General features: G+C 52.6%; 1 protein-coding gene across 5 annotated transcripts in view; it reads right to left on the bottom strand.

The window, feature by feature from the left end:
* Positions 1 to 6265: 6265 nt before the first annotated feature.
* The window catches only part of LOC137305927 (MAP/microtubule affinity-regulating kinase 4-like), an 87985-nt gene continuing 67073 nt past the window's right edge, over positions 6266 to 27177 (bottom strand). For 2 of the 5 annotated variants that reach the window (XM_067974873.1, XM_067974874.1), the window contains exons 10-17: positions 26250 to 26349; positions 25318 to 25430; positions 23452 to 23611; positions 22399 to 22610; positions 17297 to 17400; positions 15573 to 15830; positions 9966 to 10010; positions 6266 to 7777 (exon numbers count right to left, since the gene is read on the bottom strand). In XM_067974873.1, coding sequence (XP_067830974.1) covers positions 7444 to 7777; positions 9966 to 10010; positions 15573 to 15830; positions 17297 to 17400; positions 22399 to 22610; positions 23452 to 23611; positions 25318 to 25430; positions 26250 to 26349 — 1326 coding nt within the window. In that variant the 3' untranslated portion in view covers positions 6266 to 7443. Of the gene's footprint in view, positions 7778 to 9965; positions 10011 to 14313; positions 14397 to 15572; positions 15831 to 17296; positions 17401 to 22398; positions 22611 to 23451; positions 23612 to 25317; positions 25431 to 26249; positions 26350 to 27177 lie in introns of all 5 variants that reach the window. The other 3 variants (XM_067974879.1, XM_067974875.1, XM_067974876.1) reach the window with 3 other exon arrangements.

Raw genomic sequence — 27177 nt, 5'->3', positions numbered from 1 at the left:
CAACCCCCTCAGGTCGTTTGCGGAACCGGGGGGAGGGTCATGACCCCTCCCTTCAATCACCTTGAGGCCGACCAACCTGGATTTGGGGGGGATCGCCTCCATTTCGCTCCCAGGAACCTCTATCCTCCTCATCTTCGGCCTCCAGGTCTGTGCGGTTCCCGGTTCTGCCTTCAAACCGGGTATGTCGACAATCCCCCCGCCCCCCCGGTTCCCAGCGTGGTCCCCTTCCTGCCAAATCTCAAGCTTGGACAACGCCCCCCCCCCACCACCCCCCTTTTGGCCAAACCTAGCTCCGCCACTGCCCAAGGTTGGCCACACTGCCCTTTCGGGTTGAGGGCGAGTACTTTGAGGGATAAACCTCGTCTCGCTCACTACTGTGACGTTTTATGGTCAAGTGATAATCTGGCATGTAGAAGAGGCCAGGGGTGCCTCCCCTGCTCCAAAAGTAGAACAATCCACTTGAGTGAGGCGCTGCAGTGGGGAGGCTGAATGAGAGCACAGGGTGACCCGTTATACTCTGTTGTGTCCCCCGCTACGGCACTAGCAGCAGGTGGTGAGATCCACAGCTCGGGATAAATAACATGGAGGCAAAACCAGCAGAGAGATTGATAATAACGAGGCTGGGAGGGAAAGAGAAAGGATTTTAAACCTCAACGAGACCAATGAGGAAGTTGTGACTGGACGGCGATAGTTGGGTCTGCGTTTACTGTGGTTACAATTTATCCCCTTACGGGTGGTGGGAGCACAATGTGATGCCCCCAAAGCTGAGGCGTCTTTAGGGGGTCATTGGCCTGGAGCCCACCCAGTGCTGGTCCAGGCCGACTCTCAGGTGGTGTTCAGTGTCTCCAAGCAGGGTCTTCGAAGCACTTTGATCTGTTGAGTATCTTTGGCCGCCTTAATTTTAAGAAATCAAGTTAAGTAGAAAGAAAAAAAAAATCTTTCTGGGGGTGGGAACCACAAGTGTCGTTCGACAGGTGGGAGACAGGGGTCACTTCACCATCAAAACTAAACACTCACCTCCCACCACTTGATGTCCACATGAAGAAATATCGAACCAGTACCACAAAGGCGGCCAAACGTTGGGTGGGAATGTTTGCCCATCCTGCTGTGTGGATTCTTCTGCACCAACAAGCAACTCTTCAAACTGCATTTTTAGCATCTTTTTCTCACCAATATCACTATTGTTAATACCCCAACACATGGTGCATTGTGGCAACAGTAACCTACTGCTATGTAGTCACTGGAAGCCAGTTACATTGTTCCAGTCAAGAAGAAATTTCTGGTTCCAAACACTCCCAGGGCAGGTACAGGGTTAGATACAGAGTAAAGCTCCCTCTACACTGTCCCATCAAACACTCCCAGGGCAGGTACAGGGTTAGATACAGAGTAAAGCTCCCTCTACACTGTCCCATCAAACACTCCCAGGGCAGGTACAGGGTTAGATACAGAGTAAAGCTCCCTCTACACTGTCCCATCAATACTCCCAGGGCAGGTACAGGGTTAGATACAGAGTAAAGCTCCCTCTACACTGTCCCATCAAACACTCCCAGGGCAGGTACAGCACGGGTTAGATACAGAGTAAAGCTCCCTCTACACTGTCCCATCAAACACTCCCAGGGCAGGTACAGGGTTAGATACAGAGTAAAGCTCCCTCTACACTGTCCCATCAAACACTCCCAGGGAAGGTACAGGGTTAGATACAGAGTAAAGCTCCCTCTACACTGTCCCATCAAACACTCCCAGGGCAGGTACAGGGTTAGATACAGAGTGAAGCTCCCTCTACACTGTCCCATCAAACACTCCCAGGGCAGGTACAGGGTTAGATACAGAGTGAAGCTCCCTCTACACTGTCCCATTGATAAGCCTCAGTCCAAACCCTAGAACAGCTCTCACTGGGGTGACATTTTTCCATTTCTTACTCTCCTTATTACAGCTGCACGACTATTTCTCACCTCGCTGGTACCTCACACAAGTGGCCATTCATCAAGCACCAGTCCGGACTGGAAGTGACAGAAGGCCTTTTGACCTTCACAGCCAAGCCCAGCCCTGCCCCCACAATGCTCACTTCTCCAACAAAGACTCCCTAACTGGGAGTAGTGGGGGGGGCGGGGGAGATACTGACTGGCTTTTCCCTTCCCTGGCCCAGGAACACGTGTCCAGTGCCACCTTGACTGAGATCAGCTAACTCAGCATAGAGCCTGGGACTGTGCTGGTCAATAGGGCTCGATTCCACGCAGCCTCGTGTATGTACCCAGTGGGGAAAGTGCGTCAGACAATGCCAAACAATAGTGGATTGTTTAAACCTGGTTTTAGGGCAACCTTGGTATTGCAAGACCCTTTAAAGAAAGATCATCGAGAACTCTGAGGGGCGGCTGATTGCTCACCACCGTATTGGGTTTTGGAACTAAACACCATCCTATAAGCAGGCCGAACCTTTGTCGATACAGTACACGTGTAGAGTCCAAACAAGTATATGACGACAAACAAAAATGGCCCCAATGTCAACATCAAATTACACAATTATTCCATCATAACTTAAATCCACGTTAACAATTCTCTTTAAGATCAAGGAGACATATAGAGAGAGTGTGAAGTTGTCCAGGCCGATCCCATACATGGGCCTCAATAGCGGGGCGAGCTCAAGGGCAGAATGGCCTCTCTTCCATTCTTACCCTTCAACATTCCCGTCTCTCCCAGTCACAGGAAAACAGTCGGTCGCTAATCAATCACTTGGCTTTGCCTCAATGTAACTTGAGAGACGTTTGCTTGGTGTGGATGTTATTAACTGGAACGTTTCACTGAACCGATAAAATTAATCTTAAAAAAAAGTCGAAACCGACACAAATCATCCTAAAAATAATGTCAGTCACCAGGTCCAGTCTCAGCCCGATACTGTAGTGTTTCAGATACTTGCTTCATACCTCTGGTATTATGGGGGTTTTCTTATTCCCTTTCTGGGAGGGGCAAGGGGAAAAGGTAAATCTTCACTCTACAAGGCAAGGAATGGAACACTCTGTGCCACCATGTCTCACTCCCCAGGTCAGGTACAGAACAGGACGCGTGGATCTCAGACCAACCCTGGACTGCACTAGTGATGCATTTCAACCTAAAATTCAGGAGCGCACCCCTCACTGTTGCACTGGTAATTGTGTTTCCAATAACTTGCATCCCCCTACTGCCTGTGAGATTTCCTTCATTTGTGCCAACTGACACTGGATTGTGTCCTCTGAACTCGCACCCACCAAGAATTCTGTTGAGGTGCCCAGATTCTTTTCATATAGGACTTTTCATTGAAGAGGGAAGGAAAATAAAGACACAGAGAGAGAGAGAGAGACAGAGAGAGAGAGACAGAGAGAGAGAGACAGAGAGAGAGACAGAGACAGAGAGCGAGACAGAGACAGAGAGCGAGACAGAGAGCGAGACAGAGACAGAGACAGAGAGCGAGACAGAGACAGAGACAGAGAGCGAGACAGAGACAGAGACAGAGAGCGAGACAGAGAGCGAGACAGAGAGCGAGACAGAGAGCGAGACAGAGAGCGAGACAGAGAGCGAGACAGAGAGCGAGACAGAGAGCGAGACAGAGACAGAGAGCGAGACAGAGACAGAGAGCGAGACAGAGACAGAGAGCGAGACAGAGACAGAGAGCGAGACAGAGACAGAGAGCGAGACAGAGACAGAGAGCGAGACAGAGACAGAGAGCGAGACAGAGACAGAGAGCGAGACAGAGACAGAGAGCGAGACAGAGACAGAGAGCGAGACAGAGACAGAGAGCGAGACAGAGACAGAGAGCGAGACAGAGACAGAGAGCGAGACAGAGACAGAGAGCGAGACAGAGACAGAGAGCGAGACAGAGACAGAGAGCGAGACAGAGACAGAGAGCGAGACAGAGACAGAGAGCGAGACAGAGACAGAGAGCGAGACAGAGACAGAGAGCGAGACAGAGACAGAGAGCGAGACACAGACAGAGAGCGAGACAGAGACAGAGAGCGAGACAGAGACAGAGAGCGAGACAGAGACAGAGAGCGAGACAGAGACAGAGAGCGAGACAGAGACAGAGAGCGAGACAGAGACAGAGAGCGAGACACAGACAGAGAGCGAGACACAGACAGAGAGCGAGACACAGACAGAGAGCGAGACACAGACAGAGAGCGAGACACAGACAGAGAGCGAGACACAGACAGAGAGCGAGACACAGACAGAGAGCGAGACACAGACAGAGAGCGAGACACAGACAGAGAGCGAGACACAGACAGAGAGCGAGACACAGACAGAGAGCGAGACACAGACAGAGAGCGAGACACAGACAGAGAGCGAGACACAGACAGAGAGCGAGACACAGACAGAGAGCGAGACACAGACAGAGAGCGAGACACAGACAGAGAGCGAGACACAGACAGAGAGCGAGACACAGACAGAGAGCGAGACACAGACAGAGAGCGAGACACAGACAGAGAGCGAGACACAGACAGAGAGCGAGACACAGACAGAGAGCGAGACACAGACAGAGAGCGAGACACAGACAGAGAGCGAGACACAGACAGAGAGCGAGACACAGACAGAGAGCGAGACACAGACAGAGAGCGAGACACAGACAGAGAGCGAGACACAGACAGAGAGCGAGACACAGACAGAGAGCGAGACACAGACAGAGAGCGAGACACAGACAGAGAGCGAGACACAGACAGAGAGCGAGACACAGACAGAGAGCGAGACACAGACAGAGAGCGAGACACAGACAGAGAGCGAGACACAGACAGAGAGCGAGACACAGACAGAGAGCGAGACACAGACAGAGAGCGAGACACAGACAGAGAGCGAGACACAGACAGAGAGCGAGACACAGACAGAGAGCGAGACACAGACAGAGAGCGAGACACAGACAGAGAGCGAGACACAGACAGAGAGCGAGACACAGACAGAGAGCGAGACACAGACAGAGAGCGAGACACAGACAGAGAGCGAGACACAGACAGAGAGCGAGACACAGACAGAGAGCGAGACACAGACAGAGAGCGAGACACAGACAGAGAGCGAGACACAGACAGAGAGCGAGACACAGACAGAGAGCGAGACACAGACAGAGAGCGAGACACAGACAGAGAGCGAGACACAGACAGAGAGCGAGACACAGACAGAGAGCGAGACACAGACAGAGAGCGAGACACAGACAGAGAGCGAGACACAGACAGAGAGCGAGACACAGACAGAGAGCGAGACACAGACAGAGAGCGAGACACAGACAGAGAGCGAGACACAGACAGAGAGCGAGACACAGACAGAGAGCGAGACACAGACAGAGAGCGAGACACAGACAGAGAGCGAGACACAGACAGAGAGCGAGACACAGACAGAGAGCGAGACACAGACAGAGAGCGAGACACAGACAGAGAGCGAGACACAGACAGAGAGCGAGACACAGACAGAGAGCGAGACACAGACAGAGAGCGAGACACAGACAGAGAGCGAGACACAGACAGAGAGCGAGACACAGACAGAGAGCGAGACACAGACAGAGAGCGAGACACAGACAGAGAGCGAGACACAGACAGAGAGCGAGACACAGACAGAGAGCGAGACACAGACAGAGAGCGAGACACAGACAGAGAGCGAGACACAGACAGAGAGCGAGACACAGACAGAGAGCGAGACACAGACAGAGAGCGAGACACAGACAGAGAGCGAGACACAGACAGAGAGCGAGACACAGACAGAGAGCGAGACACAGACAGAGAGCGAGACACAGACAGAGAGCGAGACACAGACAGAGAGCGAGACACAGACAGAGAGCGAGACACAGACAGAGAGCGAGACACAGACAGAGAGCGAGACACAGACAGAGAGCGAGACACAGACAGAGAGCGAGACACAGACAGAGAGCGAGACACAGACAGAGAGCGAGACACAGACAGAGAGCGAGACACAGACAGAGAGCGAGACACAGACAGAGAGCGAGACACAGACAGAGAGCGAGACACAGACAGAGAGCGAGACACAGACAGAGAGCGAGACACAGACAGAGAGCGAGACACAGACAGAGAGCGAGACACAGACAGAGAGCGAGACACAGACAGAGAGCGAGACACAGACAGAGAGCGAGACACAGACAGAGAGCGAGACACAGACAGAGAGCGAGACACAGACAGAGAGCGAGACACAGACAGAGAGCGAGACACAGACAGAGAGCGAGACACAGACAGAGAGCGAGACACAGACAGAGAGCGAGACACAGACAGAGAGCGAGACACAGACAGAGAGCGAGACACAGACAGAGAGCGAGACACAGACAGAGAGCGAGACACAGACAGAGAGCGAGACACAGACAGAGAGCGAGACACAGACAGAGACAGACAGAGACAGAGAAAGACACAGAGAGAGAAAGACACAGACAGAGACAGAGACAAAGACACAGACAGAGACAGAGAAAGACACAGACAGACAGAAAAGAAAGACAGACAGAAAAGAAATACAAGTGAAAGAGCCACAGAGAGAGAGAGTAACACGTACAGGAACAAAGATAGCCCAAAGATGTGGGGCTGGATTTGAACCCAGTGCTTTCAGTCCCTTCATGGCTCAGAATGAGAGAAACAAGGCTGCTCATCACCCCAACCCAGGAGACACGGATCTGGTGAGGTTCATCAGATCTTTGTTGACTCAATCGTGCTGTTCTCGTCACAGCAGCCGATGAGAAACCTACATCCCAACTAAGAACCATTTAACCACCTCTCTATTTCAAAGCTTAACTTCTCTCCTCTTCCAAGTTAATCTGTTACCCTCCTCCCTCCCAGCCCTCCACCAAAGCTACTCTAGCTCAGATGTCAGTAGTGGAGGGGGCTGGGTGGGGGGAGAAGGTGGCCAGGAACGACTTGCCCACCAACTCATTCTTCTGGTGGGAGGGTAAGTCCCCTCCGTTGGGCACATCCTGGCTGTGGGCCTCTCCTCCGTGAAGGCCCTTTGTCAGGAGGCACACCTCAAAAGTGAGGTGCAACAGGCAACGACACATATCCCACCATGTCCACTCTTCCCTTTTCTCTTTCTTTCTTTCTTTCTTTCTCTCTCCCTCTCTCTCTCAACGCCCCAAGGTCAGAAACTGAACCCAGTCGCCACATCCAAAAGCCGCCGTAACTCATCCCGACTGACGGCAGGCAGATCAGAGTGACCGGCAGTCCCGGGATTGAGGGTGGGAAGAGGACAATGTGACTCCAATCCCATGACCGTGCATTTGGCGGGGGGGAGGGGGGTGGGTGCGGCCACCACACAGGCCGAGAAGACGGTCAAGAAAACGGGGACGGTGGCTGTGAATTTGTTTGTCTTTGTTTGAACTTGGGTGCGAAATTTGTAGCCAGCTTCTCGAGAGGAGGAAGAGGAGCAACCAAAAAAACAACAGAAAAGAAACATTAAAATTCCTCTTCAGCCTGGTTGACACCGTGTCTTGCCATTGGGTGTTTAAAGCTTTAATTCACTGGTGATTTTGGTCACTATGTTCCTGAATGATAAGAAGGTCCCCGATGTCCTCTTAAAACGCACTCCGTTGACGGAGAGATTTGGCAGTCGACACACCTCGACCTCCCACTGGACAAATTGTTCGGTGGTCTCCTGGCCGTGAGTGCAGGACAAGAGGAAAGGCTCCTGTTGCTGGTAGTCACAGCCGTTCATCTCCAGGACCTGGCAGATGAGACCTATCATCTCACTCGGGTCCCGTGAGCTGGTGATTTTTATATTCCAGGTAAGTCTGATCGACCTGGGCTTTGTTTCTTTTTGATCCCAAGATACATTGCAACTAAAACAAAGAGAGGGGAAAATACAAATCAGTTCGACTGCCTTTCTCCTCACCTTGAACTTTTCTTGTGCTCCTCGAGGGGAAGCTGCAGAACAGGAAGTTGTTTTAAGCACCCAATGTCAGCAAACACTCCCCGGGGCAGGTACAGGGTTAGATACAGAGTAAAGCTCCCTCTACACTGTCCCATCAAACACTCCCCGGGGCAGGTACAGGGTTAGATACAGGGTTAGATACAGAGTAAAGCTCCCTCTACACTGTCCCATCAAACACTCCCCGGGGCAGGTACAGGGTTAGATACAGAGTAAAGCTCCCTCTACACTGTCCCATCAAACACTCCCAGGGTCAGGTACAGGGTTAGATACAGAGTAAAGCTCCCTCTACACTGTCCCATCAAACACTCCCAGGGTCAGGTACAGGGTTAGATGCAGAGTAAAGCTCCCTCTACACTGTCCCATCAAACACTCCCAGGGTCAGGTACAGGGTTAGATGCAGAGTAAAGCTCCCTCTACACTGTCCCATCAAACACTCCCAGGGTCAGGTACAGGGTTAGATACAGAGTAAAGCTCCCTCTACACTGTCCCATCAAACACGCCCAGGGCAGGTACAGCTGAGCCTTATCCTGTCCTTTTTCTAGCAGGGATTGCTGGCTATTGATCGGGAGCAGGAACCCCCGGCTGGTTTTGCTTTGCCTCATTGAAGAGGAGTGGAGGTCAATTATAGCAACCCTACCACTGGTCAGACAGCACAGCTGACCTGTGACCTTTATGACCTGCGAGGTGCCCACACGTGCCCATTGCACACTAGTACGTTGCCCAAATGACAATTCTTCATGCACGAATATCGACAGCAAGCAACAGCGGGCTGTTTAACCAGAGGGGCAGTTACAGCCTGATCTCGTTCTTACCCAATGTTCATGCACACGCAGAATTCCCAGCAGGAGTCACGGGATATTGGTCAAGACCAGGAACACGATCCCTCAATTTCCTCCAGCTCAGCGCTCCCAATCACACCAGGAGCAGATTACCAACATCTGGAATTAATGGGCAGGAAAAGACCAGCGGGTCCATCAAGCCTGCCCCACACACCATGATGGCCAGAGCATCAGGACGAGACACTTCCCCCTCTCCCCCCTCCTCTCCCACAGCCATGTAATCTCCTGGGAGAGGCAAACCCCCCTCCCCACCCACCCAGAAAAACCCAGGGTCAATAAGGGGAAAAAAAATACTCTGGAAAATTCCTCCCCCACCCCCTCAGGCAATTGAAACCAGTCCAGGAGATCACATGGTCAGAGTGTTATCTATAAAGACACTGACCTTCTGTATGATGTGATCTCTGCCCCAGCCAGGAATCGGTCCAGTTCCCTCCTGAAGGCAGAGAGACAGCACCCAATGCTCCAGTCGCCAGCAAATTCTTCAGCTCCAGCCTCTGGGGACAATCCTGTACTACACCTGCCTCACATTTTTCCCACTTACCACAGCTGCCATCCTATGGCTTCTCCAAGATTACTTGTTTAATTATGGTCAATTTTGGGTCTAAACCCCTTAGGAACGGGGGTGAGGCTGCCCCCACACACTGCAGCTAGCAGACAGAGAGACTTCCAACCCCATCAGTCTGGGCTGGATCTGAACCCGGGTCCCAGAGGTGAAAGGCCGGTGACTAACCCACCACACAGGTCCAAACATGTTCCCACAGGAATATGGTCTCTTTTCCACAGACGATGCATTGATCTCACAACATATCTGCCATCACCAATTTCTCACTCCCTCCCTTCTGCTTTTTATGGCATCTCTTATTCTTGGTCACACCTGGTGTGTGCTTAACACTGGCACGTTCCCTTTAAATGCACAACATTCCAGAGACTCGAGCACATAATCCAGGCCGACACTCCCAGTGCCAGTGCTGAGGGAGTGCTGCACTGCCGGAGGTGCCGTCTCTCAGATGAGACGTTAAACTGAGGCCCCGTCTGCCTTCTCAGGTGGACATTAAAGATCCATCGGCCACTGTGTGAAGAAGAGCAGAGGAGCTCAGCCAGTGGCCTGGTCCAACATTTATCCCTCAACCAACACGACCAAAGAGACATTAACTGGTTATTCATTTCACTGCTGTTTGTGGGATCTTGCTGTGCTCTCCCGATGTGTTCACTGAAATAAAAAAAGCAAGTAAAGAAACTGATGGTCAGTCGCCTCACCTTGTGACCTCAGGTCTCCAGTTTCTCTCAGGTTCGTCTGCGACCCTCAACAAAAGAAGAGACACCGGAAATTAGTAACCAGGGCGGGAAGAGGAGCCATGCAATCACCGAGGCACGAACGCAAGTCACTGGAGTAGACAGGCCCCTTGGTACTTGGTAGCCGTTTGGCCCAAGCTCAACGAAACACAACGGTGGGATATTTCAACACGGTCCCAAGAACGCTTTTGCAAAGGCCTCGGGAATTGGACGTCTGCTGCCAGACGAGCGCGAGATATCACACGTACTCTGTGCGACGTTCAAAATATTGACTGCATCGGAGAACCACAGAGGGGGGAAATTGCCGACTCAAGCGGTAAATGCTTCTCTCAGTTGGATGGGAGGTGGGTCAATGGGAGGTCCCTGGTCTGATCTTCGCTCTCTGCTGAGATGGCCAATCTCTGCTGGGTCAGGAACAAAGGCGCAACTGCTCTCCCCTGCAATACAGTGAGCGGGAGTGGTCGCTGAGCAAACCTGTAGGAATCAACACCCACAGAAGGTGGGGAGAGAATTGGAAGGCGGGGTGGGGAATGGGGGAATTATCCCTAATAAATAAATATTCCCCCATTGTTTCCTCTTCTGCATCACCTTCTCCCTCCTCTGTCAGGTGTCAGTTCAGTGGGTAGCATTCTGGCCTCGGAGTCAGATGGTTATGGGTTCGAGTCCCACTCCAGAGATGTGAACCCAAAATCCAGGCTGACACTCCCAGTGCCACTACTGAGGGAGTGCTGCACTGTCAGAGGTGCCGTCTTTCAGATGTTAATCCGAGGTCCCGTCTGCCCTCTCAGGCGGACATAAAAGAACCCACGGCCACTATTTCCAAGAAGCGCAGGGTGTCCTGACCAATATTTATCCCTCCTAAAAACAGATTATCTGGTCATTATCACACTGCTGATTGTGGGATCTTGCTGTGCGCAAATTGGCTGCCGCGTTTCCTACATTACAACAGCGACTACACTTCAAAAGTACTTCATTCGCTGTAAAGCGCTTTGGGATATCCTGAGGTTAAGAAAGGCGCTATATAAATGCAAGTTCTTTCTTTCCTTAAGACAAAGACACCATGGGAGGGTTTTACAGGATATAGTTGTGTCCTGATACCCCACCACAAGTGGCTGTTGTTCCCAGCGACGAGTGCTGGCAGACGACACAACCTTGAGAGATGAGCCCAGTCCAATCCCACCCTCACCTGACGTGCACGCACGCACACACGCACACACGCGCACACGCACACGCACACGCACACGCACACTCCCAGGAGAGGGTCAGTGGTCAGGAGTCAGAGCCTTGGCTGCTTTTTCACCCCCTAATCCAGGGCCACAGGGAATAACTGCAGCACCCTCACCGATTCCCATCTAACTCAGCCCAGAACGGGGATTGTACCTGGGAACTTCCTGGTCCATGTGGGTCACCAGATGAACTAGTTGACCATTGAGAGTGGGCACTATGCAATTTCCTCCAGGGACCAATCCTCTAAGTCATCAGTTCGTGCGATTGGTAACTCGCCCTCCAAATCAATTTCTCCTGCTGGGGAAACCTCTTGGGGTCCTTCCAAATCAGGAACTCCCCACCGTGGGGACATCAGGACCCTCCTCCTCTTCCCCACCCACGATCGAGAGCCCCTTCCCTTCATCTCCCCTCCCCACCCACGATGCGCCATCATGATTCTCCTAGGTTTTTAGATGTTAACGTGCACTCCGTCACACGAGACCTCCCGTTCGAGAGCCCACCTCTAACCCAACACCTATTGAGGTTTCCCGTCCACTCTGCAATCCTCCCTCATCGCCTGAAGGTGCTGTCAAAAAGGTGGCAGCTCCGCTCCCACACCTCACCAACGTGGGCACACTTCACCCGCCAGCCGGCTACCTGACGCTTGGAATCGTCACAAGCCAGGTTGACCCTCTCCTCGCCCAGGTTCTCCTGCTCACTGTCCAGGAGGTGTTGGTGGGCAGCGGCTGCCAGCGGGCACACTGTGCCCAAGTCCTCCCCCTCCCAGATGCAGCATCCCCACCACAGCCTGGCATAATGGCCTGCTAGCTCAGCGTGAATGGGGAAACGAGCCTGGGGCCTCGCTAAATGGGCCGCCGACCTTCCCCTTACGTTACAACAGTGACCACACTTTGAAAAGTACTTCATCGGGGGTGTCCCGAGGCCGTGAAAGGCCCCGATATTAATGCAAGCTCTTCCATTCTTTGTACTCCCTACGGGTCAGGCCCACACCACAAGCGGCACTGAGCATCGAGCAGGAGCAGAGGAACCGTCAATCAACCGTTCATTCGCAATGACATCAGCATTGCACCCGTGGGTGCAGGTCAGAAGCTCAGATCACGACCTGTTTATCATGTCAAGTGCAGGAAGGACAGAAAAGAGGGAAGAAAACGGAAGCAGTGGCGTCCGGAAGAGGATGGGGTGGGAGGGGGGTCGGGCAGGAGGGTAGGGGACGCAGAGAAAGATCTCCCCGTAACATCACCACTCCTAACACACTCCCAATCAGGAACCAGAGAATTACCCAGCTTCAGCCTCAGCTCTCACAATTAACATCCTTCCTATTCCTCAGTTGGGGTTGCCAACCCTCCAGGGATGACCTGCAGTCTCCAGGGATGACCTGCAGTCTCCAGGGATGACCTGCAGTCTCCAGGGATGACCTGCAGTCTCCAGGGATGACCTGCAGTCTCCAGGGATGACCTGCAGTCTCCAGGGATGACCTGCAGTCTCCAGGGATGAGAGGTCACTTTCCTGGACACTGCTGCGAGCAAACTCGAGGAGAAACACCATTTAAAAAAAAAAGGTGCCTTTTTTTCTCATTTTCTTTGAACACTTTCATTTATTAGTTATAAAAATATTGGAGGGATGGGAGGTCATGTGATGAAACCTCCAGGAGTACGTTCAACCAGATTGCAATCCGTGGATTGCAACAACTTAGGTAGAGATAAAGCAAGACCTCGTCACGGCCAGCAGTCGGATAGAATCGGACTGCAGGCCTGGCCTCTTACCATGAATTTAAGTCTCCCCAAAGTCTGCGGCCTTGGGACAATTTACTAAATCAGGAAAAGGGGCATCAAGAAACGTAGTCAACCGGCTTCCAAAACCAATTGGACGTTGGCTGCCATGTCAAGATGGCGGCACTGCTAACGCGCATAGCACAATCTTTAAAGGTGATGAACTGGTATAAAGGTTTTGTCCACAAGGTGGCATGACAATGTCACATGGTTTCATTTTAAAACCTGGCAATCTTATTGGGTCCCACTGGAGAGCTCCGATTGGCTGAGCACTTCAGTCGCCCAAGCCTAAGGGTTCCTGTGTAGGTGTAACTCATGGTGAAGGACCCCCTGCTCATCACCAAATTGCTCCACGTGGGCTGAAGACCTCAAGGAAATTCTTCTGAAGACACATGTAAAACACTTGTGGTGCTCACACCAATTTGGGGGGGGTTGTATATTTGCCCCTCCCTCAATATTAAGGGCGTTTGTGCGCACAGCACTGAATGTAATCCCCCTAACAGGAACAGGAGTAGGCCATTCAGCCCCTCGAGCCTGTTCCGCCAATACTGTAGGTGGACACAAAGGAGACCCGTGTTTAAAAATTACCTCAATTTCCCTTCAGAAGGCAAAGCGCGGACCAAATCATAAGATTGCTCCCCTGGCCCAGCGCGAGGGAACCGAGGACCGAGAGTGTTGAAGGATCGGGGACCACAATCCTCATGCTTCATGTGATCGGAGGTGAGAGAACGTCAGTGCCGGGGAAGGGAATGGAACAGCTTCCCATTTCGGGCACAAAGTCAGCTTCCGAGGCGAGGTACAAAGCGGTCAGCTGCAAGGGAAAACCTCCTTTTACTCTACTTCTTGCCCCCAACCTCACCAGAGCACCCCTGCAGTGCGAGATTACCATCTCCGACACCAGCTATCTCCAAGTGAGAGCGCCGTGTTTCCTGCCAATGATTCGGGGAGAGGTTTTGTGCTACTGACCTCCCAGAGGCTGCTCAAACTCATTCCCCCATCGGCGTCTTAGGGGCAACTGAGAGTTGGCATTCAGCCCACGTAACCTGGACGAGATTTGAACCCAGGTCCCAGTGAAAGGGGGCTGTGCTGTGCTAGCTTGCGGTGGGTAGCCCCCTGAAATCTCCCCTCCCCCCACCTTCTTGCGTTGCCGTCTACCTCTCCGGTTTCCGCCAACCACCACCACCCTTGGCCGCCTACACGACCCGCCACTTGGCTCAAAAGCTCTCCAGGTGACCGCTCGGTGCGCACCCTGATCAAGTGTCCCACCTCTTCCGCCAGAACAGCCACTGAACGAAAGGTTGAATGAGAAGACTTACTAACGGTCTTGGATCCCTGCGGGAGGGGATTCCCTGGCACACTTTTGTTGGCACTCTGCCGTTTTGATGGGTCAATAGTGACCCTAGGAAAGGAAAGATAAGCAGAATTAGACAGCAGAAAGGTGAAGCAACGAGACCGAGTGTTTTTGCTTTTTAAATCGTTCACTAGTTGGGACTTTGTTTTGCTTCATGGGCCCAGGTAAATAATTGTCCTTTTCAGAGGACATCCAATTGTAGTTATTGAAATACTCCAAATGTCCCTTCGCTGCTCCTCTGAACGTTCCCCGCCCCCCCCCCCTCGTCTTCCTCAACCTCAAAAATACGACTCCTGCTGAATCCCCACCCCGCCCATTGCCCCCCTCAGGTGTCGAGTCGGTGATCATGTTCTCCTGAATTAGGGTCTGACCATAAATTTGATACAATTCCCACATGATGTTATTTACAAGGAAAGAAAAGGTTGGTGGGGAAACCAGCTGGTTGCCAGGGGAACGCCTTGGTGGGGAAAGAGGAGAGGGAGAGGGAGAGAGAGCCCTGCATCGCACCAAGACCCCGCGGTCACCCCCCAACCCGACCCGTGGCCCCCCCCCCCCCAAAAACCCTCGGTTGTTTTCCTTCCAGGTGCAGGATGACTTCACAACTCACACGTCATTATAAAGAATTACATAGAATTTACAGCACAGAAACAGGCCGTTCGGCCCAACTGGTCCATCCCGGTGTTTATGCCCCACACGAGCCTCCTCCCTCCCTACTTCATCTCACCCTATCAGCATATCCTTCAATTCCTTTCTCCCTCGTGTTTATCCAGCTTCCCCTTAAATCCATCTACACTATTCACCTCAACTACTCCTTGTGGGAGCGAGTTCCACATTCTCACCACTCTCTGGGTAAAGAAGTTTCTCCTGAATTCCTTGTTGGATTTATTAGTGACTATCTTATATTTATGGTCCCCTAGTTCTAGCCTCCCCAACAAGTGGAAACATTTTCTCTACGTCTACCCTATCGAAACCCCTTCATAATCGTAAAGACCTCTATCAGGTCACCCCTCAGCCTTCTCTCTTCGAGATAAAAGAGCCCCAGCCTGTTCAATCTTCCCCGATAGGTATAACCTCTCAGTTCTGGTATCATCCTAGTAAATCTTTGTTTGCACCCTCTCTGGTGCCTCTGTATCCTTTTAATAATACGGAGACCAGGACTGTGCACAGTACCCCGAGCGTGCTCTAACCGAGGCTCGATACAAGTTTAACAGAACATGCTCTTACCTTCGAGTCAACTTTGAGGTCAGTTTGGAGAAGAGGTTGGAGGAGGCCCGGCTGCGAGTTTGGGGCAAGGGCGTGGCGTCGGGCGACAGGGTAGGCGAGGTGGGCGACCCGTTGTGAGCCGTCCCCCGGCGGTCTCGCAGCTGCCCGCCGTGGAAAGTGCTCCGGCTGGACGTGCCCCTGGGGAAGCGCGTGCGCTCGGACGTAGCTGCGATGCTGTGGGTCGAGGGCGAGGTCGGAGTGGCTCGATTCACCACTGAGCTGCAAAGAGTTCAAAACAAAAAGTACATTTAAACACATTTACGATCGGGGTGTGGGCGTCACTGGCAAGCCCGGCATTTATTGCCTGTCCCTCGTTGCTCCTGAGGTGCTGGTGGTTTGCTACGACACTTAAGAGGGAAACAGCAACAACCTGCATTTATATAGCGCCTTTAACGTAGTAAAACGTCCCAAGGTGCTTCACAGGAGCGATTATCAAACAAAATTTGACACCGAGCCACATAAGGAGATATTAGGACAGGTGACCAAAAGCTTGGTCAAAGAGGTAGGTTTTAAGGAGAGTCTTAAAGGAGGAGAGAGAGGCGGAGAGGTTTAGGGAGGGAATTCCAGAGCTTAGGGCCCAGGCAGCTGAAGGCACGGCCGCCAATGGTGGAGCGATTAAAATCAGAGATGCGCAAGAGGCCAGAATTGGAGGAACGTGGAGATCTCGGAGGGTTATTGGGCTGGAGGAGGTTACAGAGATAGGGAGGGGGGCGAGGCCATGGAGAGATTTGAACACAAGGATGAGAATTTAAAAAACTGAGGCCTTGCTGGACCGGGAGCCAACGTAGGTCAGCGAGCACAGGGGGTGATGGGAGAACGGGACTTGGTGCGAGTCAATTACTTAATGTGAGACTGGAGTCACGTGTAGGTCAGACTGTGTAGGGATGGCGTTCCTGTCCTTGGTGAACCAGTTGGGTTTTTAAACCACAATCTGGCAGCTTTCATGGTCATTTTTTTTTAAACCAGATCTATTGAATTCAATTTCACAACATGCCACGGTGGGATTTGACCTCTGGGATGGTGCTCCAGCATCGTACCCATCAATTACATCATCTCAGTCGTGGCTGTTGAGGGAAACTACATTTGGTCTCAGTGCGTCTGGTTACTCACTGTTTAACTGTACAGAATTACTGTCTCTTCAGCAGGGTAAGGATTACTCACTGTGTAACTGTACAGAATTACTGTCTCTTCAGCAGGGTAAGGATTACTCACTGTGTAACTGTACAGAATTACTGTCTCTTCAGCAGGGTAAGGATTACACACTGTGTAACTGTACAGAATCACTGTCTATTCAGCAGGGTAAGGATTAGTCACTGTGTAACTGTACAGAATCACTGTCTATTCAGCAGGGTAAGGATTACTCACTGTGTAACTGTACAGAATTACTGTCTATTCAGCAGGGTAAGGATTACACACTGTGTAACTGTACAGAATCACTGTTTATTCAGCAGGGTAAGGATTACTCACTGTGTAACTGTACAGAATCACTGTTTATTCAGCAGGGCAAGGCCGACGAACTCTACACATACTGACCCTTTAACAATAACAAGGGTCAATTTTTAAAAATGCGCTGTTCCTTACCTTGGTGATGCTGTAGTGACGACGTTACAGACTTCCAGACCTGTGTTTAAACAAGAGCCCCAGGCAGGTCCCTCTGAAACGAAGGGAGTTTTTAAAGCAATTACCTGTTCTCCTTTCCATTTTGTAGGAGTGATTGCCTGTCGTTGGGAGTCCGGTCTGTGCACACGTAGGTATTCCTCCTGCTCATGGCACTGGCTGGGATATTATTCTGAGGCGGGGAAAGGGAAAAAGGTTTTTTTTATTTATTTGGTTATTTTTAAAAAAGAGATTCCATAATTTCTCCCTTCACTTTCAGCCAAACCACGGGTGATCGGCGCGCCCCCTGGTGGCTGAGTTGGCCGGGTATGGTTGTGACGTTTAGCTAATAACATGGCCTGTCCCTTTAAGGCCACTGCTCAAGTGCTCTCTCTCTGTGGGAGCCCAGGTTATTCTAGCTCCTGGACTCAGGGTCAGAGGACAGTAAACTGCTTGTAGATTTTGGATTCTAGGTGAAAAAAACTGGCTCTCTGTCCCAAGCATGACTGCGTTTGAAAGGGTCGATAGAGAGAAACTATTTCCTCTGGTGGGGGGAGTCCAGAGCAAGGGGGAATAACCTTAAAATTAGAGCCGGGCCGTTCAGGGGTGATGTCAGGAAGCATTTCTTCACACAAAGGGGAGTGGGAATCTGGAACTCTCAAAAAGCTGGGGGCCAATTGAAAATTTCAAAATGAAGATCGATAGATTATTGTTGGGTAAGAGGTATTAAGAGTTACAGAAGCAAGGCGGGTAGATGGAGTTAAGATACAGATCAGCCATGATCTAATTGAATGGCAGAACAGGCTCGAAGGGCTGAATGGCCTCCCCCTGTTCCTTTGTATGGCAAAGTGAGGCCCACTCACTAGCCACAGGACACCAGTTTTATATAATGTTAGTCAACCTCCTGTGTCAGTGCTTTTCACTGCCCTGTGACCACATAAGACGGTCCCTCATGACAGATTTGGCAGGATCAGGAACCAGACAGCTGTACCAACGAGGATATGAAACTCGGCAAGGGAGACAGGCACAAGCCGGCAGCCCGAAACAAGCCTTGCGGGGAGGCCCGAGGCCAAGCACCGAACTACTGAGGAAAACAAAGAGGACGTTTGGGTTAGGGGTTGCCAACCCCCCCCCCAGGATTGCCCTGGAGTCTCCAGGAATTAAAGATTAACCTCCTGGACATCGCAGCGAGCAAACACCTGTTGGAGAAGAATCATAGGGCCAACACAGAAGAAAAGTGTGATTTTTTTTCCAGTTGCTTTGAACGCTTTCATTTATTAGCTGTAAAAATATTGGCGATTGGGAGAATAAAGACCGTTTGACCAAGGCAGGAGGTCATGGGATGAAACCTCCAGGAATAAGTTCAACCAGAGTTGGCAACCCTGGTTTGGGGGCAGCTGTGGCCTGAGATCCAGAATTGGGCAGCCACTAATAGGCCAAGGGCTTTGCGGGTGAAGCTTGCAAGGGGGGGGGGGAGCGGGGAGAGGTGGGGGCAATTTATTGGATGAAAAACACCAAAAAAAAATTGGGTTTCAAGCGCTCAATAAATGAACAAAAAACACTCAAACTGGGCAGGGGAAAAAAAATGGTGGCCAGAGGTCGGCGATTCGAACCACAGCACCGTCTGGTGGCGGGAGGCCTGCAGTTCATAGAATCAAAGAATAGTTACAGCACAGGAGGCCATTCGCCCATCGAGCCTATGCCGGCTCTTTGCAAGAGCAATCCTGTTAGTCCCACTCCCCCTGCTCTTTCCCCGTAGCCCTGCAAATTTTTTTCCCTTCAAGTATTTATCCAGTTCCCTTTTTGAAAGTTATTATTGAATCTGCTCCCACCGCCCTTTCAGGCAGCGCATTCCAGATCAGAACAACTCGCTGCGTAAAAAAGTTTTTCCTCATGTCGCCTCTGGATCTTTGGCCAATTACCTTAAATCTGTCCCCTCTGGTGCTCGACCCTTCCGCCAATGGGAATAGTTTCTCTTTATTTACTTTATTTGAACCCTTCCATCAAACTGCAACATAACAGGGAGGGAGGCTTTTCCCATTATACAAATATTGACACAAAAATCATGACACAGGAAAGAAGCTTCTGTGCACCGGCCATTTGCGACACTTGTACGCCGGGAATTTCTTCAGGAGTTCTTCCGATCAGCCGGCAAAACTTTGGCTGAAGATCAGTGAAAATCCTGTTACCGTGTCTACCCGCCGATCTTCCTCCAAATGTGCAGCGGCCAATCGGGAGAAGCCCCGAAGAAATTCCTGGTGTTCATGTACGCGGCTATAGAAATAGAGGTACAGCGGAGAAAGATAGATACAGAACAGATATAGAGGGGCGGGAGAGCGCAAACGAGAAAGGCGCGCGGGAGCGGGAGAGAGAGCGCGCGCGGGAGCGGGAGAGCGAGCGCGCGCGGGAGCGGGAGAGCGAGCGCGCGCGGGGAGCGGGAGAGCGAGCGCGCGCGGGAGCGGGAGAGCGAGCGCGCGCGGGAGCGGGAGAGCGAGCGCGCGCGGGAGCGGGAGAGAGAGCGCGCGCGGGAGCGGGAGAGAGAGCGCGCGCGGGAGCGGGAGAGAGAGCGCGCGCGGGAGCGGGAGAGAGAGCGCGCGCGGGAGCGGGAGAGAGAGCGCGCGCGGGAGCGGGAGAGAGAGCGCGCGCGGGAGCGGGAGAGAGCGCGCGAGCGGGAGCGGGAGAGAGCGCGCGAGCGGGAGCGGGAGAGAGCGCGCGAACGGGAGCGGGAGAGAGCGCGCGAACGGGAGCGGGAGAGAGCGCGCGCGGGAGCGGGAGAGAGAGCGCGCGCGGGAGCGGGAGAGCGAGCGCGCGCGGGAGCGGGAGAGCGAGCGCGCGCGGGAGCGGGAGAGCGAGCGCGCGCGGGAGCGGGAGAGCGAGCGCGCGCGGGAGCGGGAGAGCGAGCGCGCGCGGGAGCGGGAGAGAGAGCGCGCGCGGGAGCGGGAGAGAGAGCGCGCGCGGGAGCGGGAGAGAGAGCGCGCGCGGGAGCGGGAGAGAGAGCGCGCGCGGGAGCGGGAGAGAGAGCGCGCGCGGGAGCGGGAGAGAGAGCGCGCGCGGGAGCGGGAGAGAGAGCGCGCGCGGGAGCGGGAGAGAGAGCGCGCGCGGGAGCGGGAGAGAGAGCGCGCGCGGGAGCGGGAGAGAGAGCGCGCGCGGGAGCGGGAGAGAGAGCGCGCGCGGGAGCGGGAGAGAGAGCGCGCGCGGGAGCGGGAGAGAGAGCGCGCGCGGGAGCGGGAGAGAGAGCGCGCGAGCGGGAGCGGGAGAGAGCGCGCGAGCGGGAGCGGGAGAGAGCGCGCGAGCGGGAGCGGGAGAGAGCGCGCGAACTGGAGCGGGAGAGAGCGCGCGAACGGGAGCGGGAGAGAGCGCGCGAACGGGAGCGGGAGAGAGAGCGCGCGAACGGGAGCGGGAGAGCGCGCGCGAACGGGAGCGGGAGAGCGCGCGAACGGGAGCGGGAGAGCGCGCGAACGGGAGCGGGAGAGAGAGAGCGAACGGGAGCGGGAGAGAGAGAGCGAACGGGAGCGGGAGAGAGAGAGCGAACGGGAGCGGGAGAGAGAGAACGAGGAAAGGAAAGGAAGGAAGGGGTCAGCGTACATCAAAATCAAATTTCCCGCTCTCTGGAAGCCCCATTGGTTGATGGGGGATCTGATGAGTGGAATTTTCTTGACTTGACGGGAGGGGACTTTGCCTTCCATGTGACCATCATACGTGGCCTTTAACTACAACTCACGAAGCAACCCTCCACCTTGGGTTACAGTCACCCTGCGAGAGAGCGACATTTTCAGTTGAACAACATTTTGCAGATATAGAAACTGTGGGGGCCGACTTTTCTTCCATCTGCATGTTCGGCATGCTAATGAAGTGACTCAAGCATGCTGCTATATCGAGCGAGTGTGTGGGTGAAGCGATGACTTCTGTTTGACTTGGCTGACAGACGTCATCTCAAAAAGAAAAATCACAGGCCAATTTCTTTAGTGGGATTAAATGCCGTCTTCCTGAATTTCCCGGTTAGCAGTGACATCCCATAACTCACCATTTCCCTCCCACCTCCCCTTCACCTATGGCCCATGGCAGACCTGCTGCTCCATGTTAGGGGTTGCCAACCCTCCAGGATTGCCCTGGAGTCTCCTGGAATTAAAGATTAATCTCCAGGACACTGCTACCAGCAACACCTTGGAGAAAAAAAATGGTGTGTACTTTATAAATTTTCTTTGCACAATTTTGTTTATTAGTTATAAAAATATTGGACATGGGGGAGGAAGGCTGTTTGACAGAGTCAAGAATCACCCAATCAGGTAATGAAGAGTCTGTTTGCTTTCCAATTGGCTACGGGAGGGTGGGGTGCCACGAGGATGGACACATCGGGTGACCAATGGCGGGAGTGTGGGGGCGGGGCGGTTGGACGCAGGTGATCATGTGACGAAACCTCCAGGAATATGTCCAACCAGAGTTGGCAACCCTACTCCATGTGCCTCCGTATACGGCCTGCCCAGATGTGACAGGTTGACTGAGCCCGAACTTAGCGCCAATTACTCTCCTTTGCTGCAAGTCTACTGACACTGCTGCGTCAGCCAATGAGTTGGAGGCAGGGCGGGACTTACGGCAGGACTCACAGCGAACAGTCTATTTTACAGCAAACAGAGTCTATTTACTCAGTAAACAGAGTCTATTCAAAAAGAATCTCTACAAACTACAGCAACTTCTCCCGATAAAAGCAGGGTGATTTCTCCAGCAAATTGCAGTGAGTGGAGGATAGTTACATAATACAAATTATGTGCATAAAATCAATCCCAGTCGCTTACAGCAGGGCAGTCTCCAGGCGTGGTTGACGGGGGAATTATCCAATCATCTCCATTCCGGCCGGGAATAGTGGCGTCACTATCTGCAGCCTCACATGGAATGCCTCTGTTCAAATAGGACGTCTGGTCCTATCGTTTCGTTCCTCCTGTGGCTACTGCTTGCCCTCCACTTGGAAGCCACCCGACGGAGACCTGTCTGGACTCCAAGGCTCATTGAGTGGGGGCGGGGGGGCGGGGGGGTGAAATCACGGTCCCAGGCCCACGTCCCATCACTCCGCGTTGGAGCATTGTCCCCTGACCGACGGTGGGGTTGGGTTTACGCCACTCAGGGCAGAGTTAGCGAGCGGCTCTGCCTTACCCCGCGCCTCCCCCCTCCAGATTCTCCTTTCCCATTTCCTTACGTTAGTGGGGCCGGAGACTTTCCTCCGGTCCGGGATCTCCGACTTGTTGGGATTGTTGGCACTGCTGACCATGGGACTGGAGGGCGGGGCCCCTCGGTTGCTGACCGTGCTGCCGCTCACTTTCCGCGACGGAATCCGTTCCTCTTTCAGGTCGTTGTCCGCCGTGCTGGTCTGGCTCCGTTTGGGGTGAGAGGTCGGGGCCGCTGGACCACCTGCAAAGGGAAACAACCCTCGATCCCGTTAATCTTTCAGATGGTAACAAACTCTGTCCTTCCTCTCAGATTGAGATTAAGGGATATGGGACTAAGGCGGGTATACGGAGTTGGGTCAAAGATTAGCCATGATCTCATTGAATGGCGGAACAGGCTCGAGGGGCTGAATGGCCTCCTCCTGTTCTTATGTTGCTAGAAGGCAATACAGGTGTCAGCGACCAGCACTCCCAGATCAGGTTAGCCGTCAGTGGCTCAGCGGGTCGTGAGTCAGAAGGTCGTGGGTTCAAGACCCACTCCAGAGACTGGAGCACGTAATCCGGGCCGACACTCCCACAGAGTGCTGCACTGTCGGAGGCGCTGTATCTCGGGCGAGTCGTTAAACCGAGGCCCCGTCTGCCCTCTCAGGTGGACATAAATGATCCCACGGCCACTATTTCGAAGAGCAGGGGGGAGTTCTCCCCGGGGCCAATATTTATCCCAGAACAACTTGCGATTCCATTTCCCACATCAGCCAAACTTCAGCGTGGCTGAAAAGTCATGTGCGGACACGAGATGGGTTTGGTGCTCTGCCCGTCAGCCTAGATTATGTGCTCAAGGCCTTGAGCCCACCACCTTCTGATCCAGAGGTGAAGCGCCTTGGGACGTTTTGCTATGTTAAAGGCGCTATATAAATGCATGTTGTTGTTGTTGAGACAGTGAGTTAGAGGGGTTGACCCAAGGAAAGGAAAAGTGTTTTATTTTGGGATTGGGGCCTGCACGGCCTCCCCTCGATCTCCCTCAGCGCGGCCCAGGACGGACAAGGCACAGAACACTCTCGGAAAGGGCCCCGTGTTTTACTCACTGAAGTCACTGTGCCGGCGCTGTCGATGGTAAGTAGACGAGCTGCGTTGGCTCCTGCTGTGCGTCGAGGTTTGGCTCGTGGTGCTGGTGTTCAGCTCGTTGCTGGGCCGAATCTTGGCTAACGAGAGATTGCTGCCGGAGCGGGAGTCACTGCCATCCAGCTGTGGGGGGGGGGGGGGACAGAAAGAGCCAAAATAACAAGAGATCCAACTGGGGCAGGCCTGGGGGCTGCCATTTTGTTCACTTCCAATTCACAATGTCACCTGGGGTGGGGGGAGGAAGTTCTCCTCAAAGTGTCCCCTTCCAGGTTGCCTCCAGTTCCAAAAACTTAAAGCAAACTAAAGGGGACAACTGAGAGACGCCATTAACTCAAGCCTAGTGGTTATGGCACCAGGAGAGCGACCCAAAGATCAAGAGTTCAAATTGCACCGCGGTTAAGTTGTGACGTTGAACTTCAATAAAGCTCCAGAAAAATAACCAGGAACGCCTCCGGATTGTTGTATAAACCCAACTCCCTCACCAACGTCCTTCAGGAAAGGGCCTTCCATCCCATATCCGCTCTGGCCTATACGTGACTCCAGTCCCACACTATGTGCGTGACTCTGAATACCGCTCCCAGCTGCCTACAATCGCTGCAAACGTTCAGGAAGAAGAAAATCGGACGGGCCTATCAGCAATGACCCAGGCCTTGCATCTGGATAAGAGGAAGGCAATCTCAGTCCAGTTAGCCCTGCAAGGTCTTCCTCTCCGACACCCAGGTCCTGGTGCCCAAGTTGGGAGAGCAGTCCCGCAGGCTAGTTAAACAGCTCGACGTCACCCACAGAATCGTACCTATCGGCCAATATCCCAGACTCCTCCATCGCCATCCCCGGGTACGTGCCGTCCTCAACACTGACTCCAGACCCCATATAGTCTCATGGATTCAGGTCCAAGCAGCTCTATTCCAGTACATATTTACACAACAGACAGATTCATAACACACAAGTGATGCAAACTCCATCGCAGCATGTAAAGGGCATCCTCTAAACACCATCTGTCAGTCTGTTTCAAAAGGAGGAATGTGGCATTTGATGGAACTACTGAAAGGCGAAATGGGACGAGGTAACTCAGCACACAGACCCTCCCTCAGATACAGGCAGTTGGTTTCAACTTGTACTCTGAAGTTAGATTTTTTACTTTGCTTCTCCCTCCCCCCATTTTTCACACCTCATTTCTTCATGAAATTTTGCACTCAATTGAGCAGAGATGAGCAATGAAACACTCCATGCACGGACTCAGTACCAAACCATACCGGGTCAGGTATAACACGGGTTAGACACAGAGGGCAGCTCCCCTTGTTTTTTGCTCAAACAATATCCCTCAGTCCCTCAATCTCAAAAAAAAAAAGCAAACCTGACTCTGCTTTTGCATCAATTCCATTTCCCACACCAGCCATTCTGGTTGCCAATTTAGTGGCAACTGATGATAATTTATGTAGCTTTCTGCGCAGGCCTTAAGACTCACTGGAACCCTGGGTTGTGGACTTTTACAGTCAACACAGACCTTCATCCAATCAGTTTAAGATTGGAATCAAATTCAGGTGCTAGAGGTGAACGGTCACCACGACAACCCACTGGTGAACGGTCACCACGACAACCCACTGGTGAACGGTCACCACGACAACCCACTGGTGAACGGTCACCACGACAACCCACTGGTGAACGGTCACCACGACAACCCACTGGTGAAAGGTCACCACGACAACCCACTGGTGAACGGTCACCACGACAACCCACTGGTGAACGGTCACCACGACAACCCACTGGTGAACGGTCACCGGCATTTTGTGTCCAAAACAAATCGATCGTGTGAATGTTCGGGCATTTACCTCACTTTTGTTCCTGCCCAGTAGGAGGTAGGTAGCAGTTACTTCATTATATTTGTGCTTGGACAAAGCGTCTTTGATTTCTTCTCGTGTGTAACCCATTCCAACCATCACCTCTATCAAAGGAATGCACAAGTTAGACAAGCACAGTGTTACGTAGGTCTCCACACTACTCCATCAAGATCCTAAAGACCCTTCCAATTGTTTCTTAAATGATTCCCAGAGTTTTCCAATAGTGGCCATGGCATTTTTTACACCCACCTGAGGGGGCAGACAGGGCCCTTGGCTTAACACCTCTGACAGTGCGGCACTCCCTCAGTACTGGCACCGGGCGTGTCAGCCTAGATTACGTGCTCAAGTCTCTGGAGTGGGGCTCGAACCCACGACCTGCTGACTCAGAGGCGAGAGGGACACCCACTGCACCACGGCTGACACTTAAGCAAGGAATCTCTAATAGGGAAGAGGCGAGCCAAACGCAAAGGGATTGGTTGTGAATACGAGCTGAGTGACAAACGGAATTTGATGTGGACAGACGTAAGGTACTGAGAGTGGGGAAGTGGGGGTGGGAGGGTAGGTCTAAAATGGGATCAGGAAAAGTTGCCAGAGTGGAACAGGATCAGGTAGCCGAGGAGAAAAAAGCAGACCCCACCCCACTGGCGCCAGCATGGTGTGCCCGTGGAGAGATGCCACCCCAGGCACCAACCTATCTCCCCTGCCTCTCCCTCTCTGCACATCTGTATTGCTCACCTGCACATTGGTCGGTGCATTTACTATCTTAACCATTGAGGAAAGCCCACCCTCCTTTCCTTTCCATAGAGAGATGGAGGGTTTTAATCACAACTTTCATTAAATAAACACTGAACCGAAGAGCTTGAACAAGACAGTTTCCAATCCCAGGAGAGATATTCGAGCGTTGAGTGAGTTTCTCTCCTCACCTATCCGTTTGCTGTCTCCCAGGTCCGGCTCAGGCTCCACGTACGGTCGGAGCTCCTCACCATCGCAGCCAATGTTTATCCATTTGTCCTTCATGATTTGCTGGAGAGATGTGGGAGGGATGGTGAGTTAGTGTCAAAGACATTGATCCCCTACCTGACCGGCCGTCAACCCGCTGGTGTTCGGACAGAGCAACAGGCAAAATTGCTAAGCAACAACTTGCATTTATACAGCGCCATTCATGTAAGTGAAACGTCCCAGGGCGGTCCGCAAGAGCGATAACCAAACAAAATTTGACACCGAGCCACGTAAGGAGATATTAGGACAGGTGACCAAAAGCTTGGTCAAAGAGGTAGGTTTTAAAGGAGGAAAGGCGGAGAGGTTTAGAGAGGGAATTCCTGACCTTTGAACCTAGGCAGCTGAAGGCACGGACGCCAATGGTGGAGCGATTAAAATCGGGGTCGCGCAAGAGGCCAGAATTGGAGGAGAGGAGAGCAGAGATCTCGGAGGGTTGTAGGGCTGGAGGAGGTTACAGAGATAGGGAGGGGGCGAGGCCCTGGAGGGATTTGAAAACAAGGATGAAAATTTTAAAACCGAGGTGTTGTCAGACCGGGAGCCAATGGAGGTCAGCGAGCACGGGGGGGTGAGGGTCATAAATAAACCCAGACGGCGAACCTCTCTGTTTTGAAACAGGTGAACCCTCCGATTCCCCTTTCTCCCGCCATTCTGCACACTTCCCTCACGAACAATACTTCATCCCCGATCAGTCTATCGAGAATTCAAACCATCCCAGCCTGGTCTCCAGCGACTTTGGATCTGAACCCCTGCCTTTCAAATCCATTTCCCCGCTTCCTTCCGTCCCTTAAAAATCACACAATTGGCCCAACTGGATTTCCTCATCCATCTTAAATCATTTTATAGTTTTCACTT

This window comes from Heptranchias perlo, chromosome 41 (genome assembly GCF_035084215.1).
Source record: "Heptranchias perlo isolate sHepPer1 chromosome 41, sHepPer1.hap1, whole genome shotgun sequence".
Lineage (NCBI taxonomy): Eukaryota > Metazoa > Chordata > Chondrichthyes > Hexanchiformes > Hexanchidae > Heptranchias > Heptranchias perlo.
This window is presented reverse-complemented; position numbering and strand designations above follow the sequence as displayed.